This window comes from Annulohypoxylon maeteangense (genome assembly GCF_022496945.1).
Source record: "Annulohypoxylon maeteangense strain CBS 123835 unplaced genomic scaffold GGS22scaffold_1, whole genome shotgun sequence".
Taxonomy (NCBI): domain Eukaryota; kingdom Fungi; phylum Ascomycota; class Sordariomycetes; order Xylariales; family Hypoxylaceae; genus Annulohypoxylon; species Annulohypoxylon maeteangense.
This window is the reverse complement of record NW_025953248.1, coordinates 3,762,755-3,773,506: the sequence shown is the minus strand read 5'-3', so window position 1 is coordinate 3,773,506 and position 10,752 is coordinate 3,762,755. Positions and strand designations below refer to the sequence as shown.

The window sequence follows — 10,752 nt, the reverse complement described above, 5'->3', positions numbered from 1 at the left end:
AATACTACAGAATCTGTCACGGTGGCCTATCATACTTTGACGGCTCATGCCCTTGAGAATTAATTCGATCTCATATTAACTTACCTGTAGCAACTCTGTCCCATGAAAGAGGCTCATTTTTAAGGCATAGGATATGTTTATATAATGACTTCTCAAGTCATACAGATTGTTGTTCACTGTAAGCAGGGTCGAAAAGAGATAAGGCTTTACGTGAATTGTGGTGAATATTGCTCCAAGGTTCAAGTCTATAAGGTACAATTGTGTAGTTTTAGAGCCATCCTATTGTCCCTGAAAGATGTCGTTTGCTCTTTCTTTCTAATGTCGCGAGTTGATCGTTGCCCCTTATTCCTCCTCGACATATCGGGATCGGATGTCTTTCCATTGTCGCTTTGAACATATTAGCCATATCATCCTCGATATAATTTCAGAATTGACACATACCCCTCTGTTGTGATTATCCCAGAGCTTGTTCATGCTTGTGTCATATACCCTGTGATTCCGTCAGTGACCGGTTGTTCATCCTGCTAAGTCTCTGACACTACACACATCTCGAAAGCGAAGGCCGAGGCAAAGACAGCTCCCAGCATTTGCCAGTTGTTTCGGAAGAGGGCGCTACGCAGGAAATGGTCAGTTCAACGAGTCGGATGGTTATGGGAGTGGTCGGCTTGCTTGTAGAAAGAACGGGTGGCGGCCTATTGCGCGATTAGTTAGTTGCGACACATCAATGGATTGCCAGACAGAGAGTTACAACATACCATGGCTAATAGAGTCTATAAGACCGGAGACCAAGTGTAATTAATCGAGGATCGTGTCGGGCAAGGCGGTTATCGATGTGGTTGAATGGTAGGCGTCGCGAAGGAGATCATAGAAAACGTAAGTTCCGGCTTTCGAAGGTTTACAATGTTCTAGCCGAAGAATTGGTGATTTAGAAAATGGTCATTGCTGATTGGTTGAAGCTTCCTTAATTGAAAGACCCACTTTCTTTCTGTTAGGGCAGGTGGGCTGTTCGTTCACCACTGCAAGCCTTAACTTACCCATCTCTGATCTCCAGGGCTACAATTTGATATTACTCATTATATTCTACCTAGGGCCTATTGTAGTATGTAAACTACCGCCTTTACATTTCTCAATTTCTACAATTCGGTTTCGTTATTTCCTCGAAACGTTATATGGTTATAAAGAGAAGATTTTTTCAATTGTGTGTTGTGTTCGACTACCCCTCCCGATGTCTTCCGAACCAGCCAAACCATCCACTTCGGGCATCGTCACAGACGAGAACAGTGGCCAACGCCACATCCCAGAATCAGTACGAGCAGACGGCACTACCCGGAAAGCGATTAAGATACGCCCCGGCTACAGGCCCCCGGAGGATGTCGAAGTCTACAAGAACCGCACGGCCGAGTCGTTCCGCAACCGAGGCAAAGGCGGCGTTATCGGCGCAGAAGGGTTAAAGGAACAAAAACAAGAATCGGCCGCCGCCTCAGCTGCAAGCAACAAGAACGCCAAGCGCCGGGAAGCCAGAAAGAAGGCGAAATCAACAGTAGACAACGATGCGCCCGGTGATGCGAACGCTGCTAAGGCAACAGCAGAAGAAGTCGTTGACCCTGAAGTCGAGAAAGAGAAGAAGGCCCGAAACCTAAAGAAGAAGCTGAAGCAGGCGAAAGACTTAAAGAGCAAGAAAGAGGGCGGCGAATCTCTCTTACCGGAACAGATCGCCAAGGTCATTAAGATAAACGAACTTGTGAGAGAACTCGAAGCACTCGGGTTTGACGCCGACGGCGAACCTAAGTCGGATAATGCACCCGAGACAACGAAAGAAGGGTGATTAGGCGACTGTTCGAGTGATTTTCCAATCCGACAAATCCCAATGGAACCTACCAAAAATGTCACTCGCCAGATATCATAATAACGGCAGCATCAATGCGATGATCCATCTATGAGTCACAACGATCATGGTGCACAAACCGATGGAATTGGACCAAGCAGCTAAACCCAATGGTGATTGAGTTCTAGTGCCAATTCCACCGGAGGTGCCATTTAATGGCCAATATCTAGTCACCGCCTAGGCACTTTAAGCCAAGGCGTTAGACCCACGATGCAAGGAGATTCAGCCAGCCGAAGCCATCTCTACTTATGATAGGCGCTACAGAGTCGATCTCAAGGTACTCCCATCGGTAGTACCTGAAAAAATGGACTACTGAATTCAGATATTCGATGTATACTATATGTCACTTTTGAATAAGAGTTCCCCCTTCAAGAGTAGTGAATCTACCTACCTGCCTACCTGCCTACCTACCTAGGTACTTTACATAAGATGTGTATCACATGAACGAGTAAACCCATACGCCTTCAATATGTGTATACTTACCCACCTACTTACCTAGGCAAGCACGTAAATAATTGCCAACACAGCCTCGCGCTTAAGACCAAGAACCTAGGCCAAGGTCCTGTTGCGAATATATAGGGGGGCTCCATAAAATATCAAGGAAACCGCTCAAGCTCTCGGCTTTCCAATTTCAGCTCGCATCATTCAACCACCCGGCTCTCCCAATATTCTTGTAACGTAGCAAGGCCGGCAAGCCGCCAAAAGAAGCAAAAGAAGCTTAAGCGAAGCCATAGTAGCGTCTAGATTGCACCGGGCCGAGGATGGATATGTCCCGGACAACCACTCGGAAATTCCGAAGTAAGGGGGTGCGCCACATATCACTGCTTAATAGGTAGGTACTTCCTGAACACCTAAGCTGCTAAGTCCGGTAGACCTTGGTTATGGGTATCTATGTTTTTGCTTTTATTCTTCATAATCGTATCTTAAACAGGAAGTATACCTACCAACCTAGGCACTGTATAAAAAACGCCAGGCCTAAGACATAGCCAAGATATACGAAGTAACAAGCCCCCTATGCATCACCCGACAAAAGCAAAATTAAAAAAAAAATCGCCATGCAAGATCCAAGAATCCCCCTCAAAACTCCCCGCGACCAAACCCAGCAGCCCTCTTCAAACTCAAGCTCCTCGCCTTAATAGCCACGAACCCTACAAGGCAAATCCCAATAACCAAGCCCAGTGCCAGCAAAAGCAAGTTCACCGGCACTGGGTCGCCGCGGAAAGTGCGGTGGAACAGGTAATCCAGCGCGCTCTGGCTGAAGTTGAATAAGCCGGAGAGACAGATGATAGTCCCGTAGACCGTGCCAAACGTGCGGAAGCCGAACACCTTGGCGCTGTAATCGCTGACGGCCGTGTAGTAGAAAGGCCGGTACAGCACGAACAGCACGATGTTCGCGTACGCGGCCCATGTGTACGGCAGCACACCTAAGACCCCGATCGTCGTGGCGACTACGACGAGGGTCGAGAGAACGGCGACGGTGCTGGTGTGGTCTAAGATAGCTCCTATAAATGGGATAGAGATTATGCCGCCTAAAGGTAGCGCAAGGTCGAAGAAATTGTTGATCTCGATGGCCTTTTCCGTCGAACCAAAGATCGCTTCGTACTGCGGCCGGATGGTTGCGACGAAGTAGTTGATCCGGGTCATCTGCACAACGGTAAACAGACATATCAGTATAAACCAAGGCGAACGGATCTGTTCTAATGCCGTGTTTGTATGCATTATGCCCCACACGCCACTCTTCTCATTTTTAGCCTCCTCGCGCTGAGCTTGTTTGTCTTTGTCTGCTTCATCGGAACCTAGTAGGTCCTCGATGTCCTGCGCAATGCTTTCCTGATGCTCCCTCCGTTCCTCTCGTAAGAGTGCAGTCTGTTCGTCCACCTGGTCGTCAGCATTCACAGTTATAGAAATAGCAGAAGCATCGCCGAATGGAGGCGCCTCGTATTCCTCGATCATTTCTCCCATAGTCTTATAAGACTGCTTCGGGAGTATCGTGAATTGGACGATAAGAATTACTACCGGCACTACAAGGTAACCTAGGAAGAACTTGTGATGTCCAAAAGAGCCCTCCGTCTTTAGGTAGATGATACGGTAAACGAGAAACAATGCGCTCGATGCATCAAATGCTCCTGTAAGTAGTGCCAATATCAAGCCGGAGTGTCGGGGGAAAGCATTGGAAAGTTGGAAGGCGGATATATATGTAAATGGCCCGCCTAGTGCAAGGAAGAGGTAGCCAAGGAGGAACGCGTCAAAAGGTAAGCTTCTAGCAAACGACATGAGGAGTGCACCAATGCTTAGAAAAATAGCACCGGTCATTCCGCAGATTCGAGGACCATAGTGATCTAAGATCGCACCGACGGGCAGAGCAGCAACATTGGTAGCGACAGCCGCAACGGTGAACATGAGATTGAGATGAATTTCCACACAAGTATCTCCGCCATCACACATATCTTGATATGCACCTTCTTTTTTCAAGACCGGTTTTAAAGCAGCATATCCAAACACTATTCCGGCTGCAAAAAGGCAGATCACGACCATAACAACAACTTGGACTACATATCGGACTTAAGTATCAGTTTCAATATTCCCAGCTGGACGATAGCGACCGGTGGTAAATACTCACGTATACGTTTCCATTGCGGAACTTCAAAAGCCCCGCGGGACTGGCCTAGCTGATCCTCTTCATGATCATCAAAGACCGGATTCCACGACTCTGGAAGCGGGTTGAAGGTAAGCTTGCGAGCCCTCTCAGAGGCCGCAACCGAGGAAACAGAACCCCGCCTCGATCTGTGGCCCTCCGAAGGGACATTTACAAAGGTCTCGAGGGACGCAACGCGCTGCAAAGACATAGCTTCTCAGAGCGTCACTGTGAAATAAAAAGAAAATGACTCGCAGACCAAGAGATAGAGAGATAAGAGACTGGAAAGGGAAGATAAAAGGTGGAAAATTTGAGATACTTATCCCCCGCCACCAACATACTACTAAGTGACCTATCTATCAACGTGACGCTGAACATCGAAGAGATAAACCTTGAGCTAAAGCACGAACTTAGATACCCGCTAGTCTACATGAGAGAAGATGCGAGTGCCTAGTACAATGTGGGGTAAGCTCGAAAGCGATTCTCCAATACCGGAACTTGGACAGACAAGACCCGGTGGGGAATCGAAGATGAGAACTGACGGTATGTGCCAAGACAAAGACACCCGCCAATGGTAAGGCGACTATGGCTACGCCGCAGCATTTGATGGTTGGAGGAATTATGTAAAAAGATAGACATCGAGCGACGTCGCCGCGTCGGTGGTGTCGGACGAAAATGTGAAGATGAGAAGTCCGAAATTATATAAAAGACAAACATAAGACATTGATTGTTATACAGGCTAAAAACATACCGGTAAGTACTAGGTAGGTACATATCAATTGGTGAAGGGTCGGTTTATTCAACGTTTATGAAAGTCTAAACCTAATTTACAACCCGTAAAATGTCGGTGTTACTCAATGGTATTATTATATGACGCCATGAACCGACAGGGGTAAAATAGGAGGAACATGCAAGTGAGATTCGTTAACCAATACTGGTGGTCAGCACCTTAACTAACCGCCGAAACACTGAACGTCTTAAATTTTTGCAGTGGCCGTGACCTGTCACCAGTCACGTTGCTTTTGGCGACTCTGGGAATATCCTGTCAAGAGAGTTCGACACTAATGTCACGCGTGTTATTGGCCGTCCTTCAAAATATCATAGCTTAAACTCACCCTAGTATAATTCATGCGATCGGAAACTAGTAAAGAGCCTCACGTCTGCGGAACCAATCATATGAATTTCCAAGCTTAAGATGACCACTTCCCAAGCTTTGATCGTCTCATATCCTCGTTTATTCCAACATCGATTAAATATTGTAGTAATAAGGGGATCAAGCTTGGTCGGATATGCGTAGGTGGTTACCTCTTGAAATATATAATCTCTTATCATATAAAACCGAGTGTCGATAAACTATCACTAGAGCTCCGTTACACGTTCAGGGTCATGGGTTGACAAATCGCAATAGTCGACATTAAAAGGAAAGTACAAGTACACTTCGGAAAATTATTGTAACAAATAGAAATCAACGATTTTATTGAGCGATTTTGGTTCTCTGCAAAGAGCCATATTCCGCCGAGTCAGTGCTCGTGACGTGTACTCCCGAGATCCTCCTCGCCCCGTCTCACTTCCAACTCGTCCGCCGGGACTCCTATCCACCAACCCACGGCTTAGGAAAGGTCGATCCCCCCTTGCTCTGTAAACCCTACCGAAGAAGGCTACGGTCGACGGCTTCGTGTAGGGCCCACACAAGCAGATACAGACGACGGGACTAATCCATCCTGAACAGCCACCCCTAAATGTTGCGAAACGTCTCGTTGTACCAAGTCCCCGCGCAACATCCATCCACCAGTGTTGAGCAATGCCTGCCATCTCCCAACCGCAAAGCCAGAAATATACACAATAAAAATTAGATTGCCATGCTCAATCACATGACAAGCACGCCTCTGACACCCCGTCGTACTGAGGCGAAAGATGGCAAGAGGTATCCATTAGAAAGCAATATAGAAACCCATAACCCCAGCATGACCGAAAATAACTACGAACTTCATTATTTAAGCCGAGGTGAAGTGGATGACGGCCTTTCCACCGGACGGGATAGTTGTCTATGCAAAGTTAGTCAAGTACATAAAACACATATTATAGAGTATCAACTTACGGTGCAGCCACTGTTGCCAACGGCGTACGCGCCATCTTGGAAGTAGCATGGTATGCTGACGTCACCAGTGATGTTGATGTTCATCCTTGGCTTGGCGCTGCTAGTAGGCGTGTTGGGGAAGAGAGAGATGTAAGTGTTTCCATCCGCAGCCTTGCCAACGCCGAGAATGGTAGGAGCCCAGTTACCGCACTCATCGTGGTTGCTAGCACAGTCCCAGACACATCCGTCCTCAGTCGAGACACCAGGCTGGTTGACATAGTACTGGAGGGTGGTAGACAGTCCAGTCCAGTGGTAGTAACCGGCGGATTCGACGTTAGCTAGGTTACGGGTAGTACCAGGCTGAGAGTCGACGGGGATAACCATAGCCTCGATACCAGGGTAGTCAGTACGGCAGATGGCGACGTTCTTGGCCATATCGTTCTTGATGGTAATACCAGCAACACCGGGCTCACAAAGAGTCTTGGAAGTAGGGCGGCTGAGCTCGAGGTAGCCGTCTGAGTTGCACTGAAGACCACCAACGGATTGCTTGGTGCTTCCCTGAGCCTCAGGCCACTGGGTCTTGACATATCCATCAGGGCAGGCGTAGGAGTAAAAGCCGGCCTGCTGGGCCATGCCCTTCACACCGTTGATGATATAGCTGATCGAGAGATCGCCGATCTTGTAGTCAGGGGTGAACTGAAGACCGGTCCAACCTCCAAGACCAAGGTAATTCAGAGGAACGGCGCCGTAGGCCTCAGGGAAGTCGGTGCACTTGACTTTGCCGCTTGGGAATTCGGCGTCAACACCAGTTGCGCCAGTGCTGTAACCTGAGCTGGCGCTGGAGGACGAGGCAGCGGCGGACGAAGTGGTGCTGCTGGTAGTAGTAGGGTAAGCGGAAGATGAGGAGGAAGTAGAAGTGACCTTCTGGATGAAGACAGCATCTTCCTTGGAGGAGGAGCTGGTAACCACGGGCTTGGGAGGGGGTGTGAAGGTAGGGGTAGTCTCGCCAACGACGATGTAGAGACCCTTATCCAGACCAGCCTTAGCTTCATCGGCGCTCACTTCATCACTGCCCAACATGTACTGAGTAACGGTAGCAGGAACGTAGGTGGTCTCAACATCGCGCTTGTCAACATTCTTCTTATGATGGTGATGACCGTGGTGGTGAGGCTGAGCGTTAGCGCCAGCGGCGAGGGAGGCCGCAATGGCCATGTTCAGAACGGTAGCCTTCATTTTGTTCGGATGCGATTGTTGAATTCGAAATTACTAATCGGCGATATCAGATTTGGCAATCGTGACCTAGAGTCGTAGTTCTGTATAGAATCATTGTTAGTCTGACGATTAAAGAAACGGCGTCCACAATTAGGACAATTGTGGGTGAGGATTTGGTATCAAGGCAAGGGATAATAAGTGTTAGAGTTAGAGAAGGCTGGTTGCAGGGAGGGAAGTGAAGGCGAGCGCAATGGTTCTATGCGTGTGAAGGGCGAAGCGGCGTGACATAAAGCAGCGGGCAATGCAATGTGCGGTAGATGTGCCTTGCAGTTATAAAGTTACGATCGTTGCGATCCCAATCTACATGTACGCACGCATGGGCACTTACCGATCGAGTAACTGATGTCGTGCTTTGATATCCTTTAATTCCAGGTGACTTCGATGGACTATCGTGATAGATGTCGAAGAGAGAAGGAATGGTGAATATTTGATTGTTTATTTTGATTCGTTAGATGCGTAACGTAAACGAGTGTGTTCGCAGTTCCAAAGGAATGTGGTAGAGAGCAGAATGACTCTCAGTTGGAGGAGACGGCGCGAATTGAAAGGAGACAATGAGCGTCCGAAAGTTGAGAAGGAGGGAAGTCGGTGGGAATTAATTGTTTGCAGGGTGGTAGTAAGTTTAGGGGGAAGAACCAGGGTTTCTTCTGAACGGGCGATTGTACCTAGGTCTGGTACCTGCTGTACCTGAAAACACACGAGGGTCTACGGGTCTGCCACGGCGGGTCCTACCTAGCCCTTTCCTCTGGGAAGTCCGAGATGCGTCCAATTGGAAGAAGGAACTAACCCTAACAGGCAGGGTTGGCGGTGTAACGATTCCAACCGATGCTAGTGAGTGGCCAGTGCTCGACCGATGCTGCCCACTACTGCAAGGTACGATGCACTATTTTGATTCCTGTTGAAATTACCCAGAATTTAGCGTAGTAAGTGGCAGGCACGCCAACAAGGAGAAGACAGGGATGGATATAGGTACCTATGGATAAGCTTCACAGTTTAGGGCAAATTTATCAGTACACGGCCACAATCGAACCCTTGCCATTTTTGTCTTTTCCATGATTTTTCTATGACCTAGCAACCAAGATACATGATATGATAGAACCAATCTGCCAATCCACGGTCAACCCACGGTCAATCCACTGCCAACAAAGCAGAAGTTGAAAGTTGGAAGTTGCTAGAAAAAAGTTGCTTCTGTGGCGTCGTGGTCAATATCTAGCCGACATTTCTGTCTTAACAAAAATAGATGCTCTCATCATTTACTACAAGAAATACGAGCGCTCTGATGGAGAACTTTTCTTATGTTGTATGTACCTTGATGTTGTACAGCAGCTGAGCAGGTAAACTTGAACGGCATCGCGATCTTATTAGACGATTGGCATTCCTCGTCTCCGTCGCCGTTAGTCATATACCTACCTAGCTGCCTAGGTATGTACCTCTCTCCCACCCCCTCCTCCGACATTTCCCTTCTTCGCGACCGGTTAATGTTGCATCTCCAAGATTACCTACTCTCGGACTCTCTGTGGCCTATTCACATTTATCACACTCCGGTCAACAACGAGTTTGCGAGTTTCATATTACTTTTAGAAGTTTGCTCGTAATTCTAAAAAAGATCTATTACCCCAGCAGTTCGGATAGCTTCACTAATTGATATGCATCTACCATCCAGCAGAAACAAAACAGAATGTGGTAAAAGAAAAATACCGACGACTTTTACGCATCAACTCATAATTTGGGCTAATAATAGAGAGGGAAAAACACAAGCTAATATCTCGATGGAGATCTTTTTAGTACATACCACAAGTGGCAGGAGTGGATGGGTTGCGCGTCTGTCCCCTGGCTTTAATTGCAGCAATTTCGGGATTGTCAGTCAGGGACATCTGTCTCCTGACTGGTCGGAATCTCTCTGCCAGCACCTCCTTTGCAACTCCTTTCTTGATTTGGCTCCCTACAAGCTTTCTACAAAGATCGATTAGCTAGCTGATCTTCATTCCAAGCCATGACCCTCTTGATCCCGTCATCCATTGCATCGTTCTTCCGATATTCTTCGATTCCCCTCTCAGCCTCTAAAGCCCTATGTATGGGGGATTGACAATTTGACACTTTGTAAATCAAAATGATCAGCAACTACACTCCATCTGCCCCCCTCAGATGAGCGCTGGCAATCGTCGCTATTCCACTGGACCGCCATCGCTGGTATCTACCATAGATGTCTACCTTCCTATGCTTCATTGAACGTGCCAAAAGTTGCTGACCAATAGGACGCTTCCATAGCTAACACAACAACGGTTATCACGACTTCATATATTTCTCGTCTTACATCGCACGTTTTTCGCTTCATCGTACGTTGCGCAATTCAAATCCAGTTGGTTGAATTAAGAACTATGCGTATTTAATGTCATCGGCTTCTTGGGCTCGCTCGCCTTGCTTGGATAAGCCCGCCAGCTCATAGTATGCCCCTTGCATTATGCCGATCACCAACCCAGAAGCCAAAACGTTGGGTCCTCTAAATGGCACTTGTTAGACAGTAAGATGTGCCTGCGGTATTGATTCTATACATTTATTCTAATGCGAATACTACGTCGTTTTACAATTGGTAAATATACCCAACATCGTCAGCTTTGGAAGTATGAGCAACTATGGTTAGACACAATTCAGTTTAGAAGAATGTATGTCTACCTCAGGAACTGCTGAAGAGACAATACAGACTTAATCCAATTGACCCTAGCCAGGCAAATGATATAGATGAGATGTATGAGTGTGTTCTAGATTCGTATGCGAGATACTGTAGGCGAATTTATGAGACTGTTCAACCCTTTCAAAAACAACAATGTTTTATCGTATCGGCTAGGAAATATCGACGAGTGTATCAAAACCTCACATCTTGGGTAA

At 47.3% G+C, this 10,752-nt stretch overlaps 4 protein-coding genes across 4 annotated transcripts; 1 reads left to right on the top strand and 3 right to left on the bottom strand.

Annotated features, from left to right (window-relative positions):
• Window positions 1–188: 188 nt before the first annotated feature.
• GGS22DRAFT_151352 (ubiquinol-cytochrome C reductase) lies at window positions 189–902 on the bottom strand. The gene is made up of 5 exons (XM_047959470.1): window positions 756–902; window positions 670–692; window positions 547–612; window positions 442–490; window positions 189–387 (listed from the first exon to the last, which is right to left on the bottom strand). Exons 1-5 carry the CDS (start codon window positions 756–758, stop codon window positions 343–345), a joined length of 186 nt encoding a protein of 61 aa, XP_047824435.1. The 5' UTR covers window positions 759–902; the 3' UTR covers window positions 189–342.
• Window positions 903–1,040: 138 nt separating this feature from the next.
• On the top strand, window positions 1,041–2,290 carry GGS22DRAFT_151351 (uncharacterized protein). Its single transcript, XM_047959469.1, has one exon. It carries the CDS (start codon window positions 1,226–1,228, stop codon window positions 1,823–1,825), a length of 600 nt encoding a protein of 199 aa, XP_047824434.1. The 5' UTR covers window positions 1,041–1,225; the 3' UTR covers window positions 1,826–2,290.
• A 473-nt stretch (window positions 2,291–2,763) lies between these two features.
• Window positions 2,764–4,950, bottom strand: GGS22DRAFT_151349 (MFS general substrate transporter). The gene is made up of 2 exons (XM_047959468.1): window positions 4,506–4,950; window positions 2,764–4,434 (listed from the first exon to the last, which is right to left on the bottom strand). The coding sequence occupies exons 1-2, from the start codon at window positions 4,729–4,731 to the stop codon at window positions 2,963–2,965; spliced, it is 1,698 nt and encodes a 565-aa protein (XP_047824433.1). The 5' UTR covers window positions 4,732–4,950; the 3' UTR covers window positions 2,764–2,962.
• Window positions 4,951–6,423: 1,473 nt separating this feature from the next.
• GGS22DRAFT_15721 (SUN-domain-containing protein) lies at window positions 6,424–8,034 on the bottom strand. Its single transcript, XM_047960472.1, has 2 exons — window positions 6,619–8,034; window positions 6,424–6,565 (listed from the first exon to the last, which is right to left on the bottom strand). The coding sequence occupies exons 1-2, from the start codon at window positions 7,828–7,830 to the stop codon at window positions 6,515–6,517; spliced, it is 1,263 nt and encodes a 420-aa protein (XP_047824432.1). The 5' UTR covers window positions 7,831–8,034; the 3' UTR covers window positions 6,424–6,514.
• Window positions 8,035–10,752: the final 2,718 nt, after the last annotated feature.

Bases quoted from the DNA above. Each gene is read 5' to 3' on its own strand.
- GGS22DRAFT_151352 (XM_047959470.1), bottom strand. The intron at 491-546 runs GTGTGTAGTGTC...ACGGAATCACAG, and splicing joins TCGGCCTTCGCTTTCGAGAT to GGTATATGACACAAGCATGA. The intron at 388-441 runs GTATGTGTCAAT...ATATGTTCAAAG, and splicing joins GGGATAATCACAACAGAGGG to CGACAATGGAAAGACATCCG.
- GGS22DRAFT_151351 (XM_047959469.1), top strand. From the start codon at position 1,226: ATGTCTTCCGAACCAGCCAAACCATCCACTTCGGGCATCGTCACAGAC.
- GGS22DRAFT_151349 (XM_047959468.1), bottom strand. From the start codon at position 4,731: ATGTCTTTGCAGCGCGTTGCGTCCCTCGAGACCTTTGTAAATGTCCCT. The intron at 4,435-4,505 runs GTGAGTATTTAC...TCCGATATGTAG, and splicing joins TCCGCAATGGAAACGTATAC to TCCAAGTTGTTGTTATGGTC.
- GGS22DRAFT_15721 (XM_047960472.1), bottom strand. From the start codon at position 7,830: ATGAAGGCTACCGTTCTGAACATGGCCATTGCGGCCTCCCTCGCCGCT. The intron at 6,566-6,618 runs GTAAGTTGATAC...AACTTTGCATAG, and splicing joins TTGGCAACAGTGGCTGCACC to ACAACTATCCCGTCCGGTGG.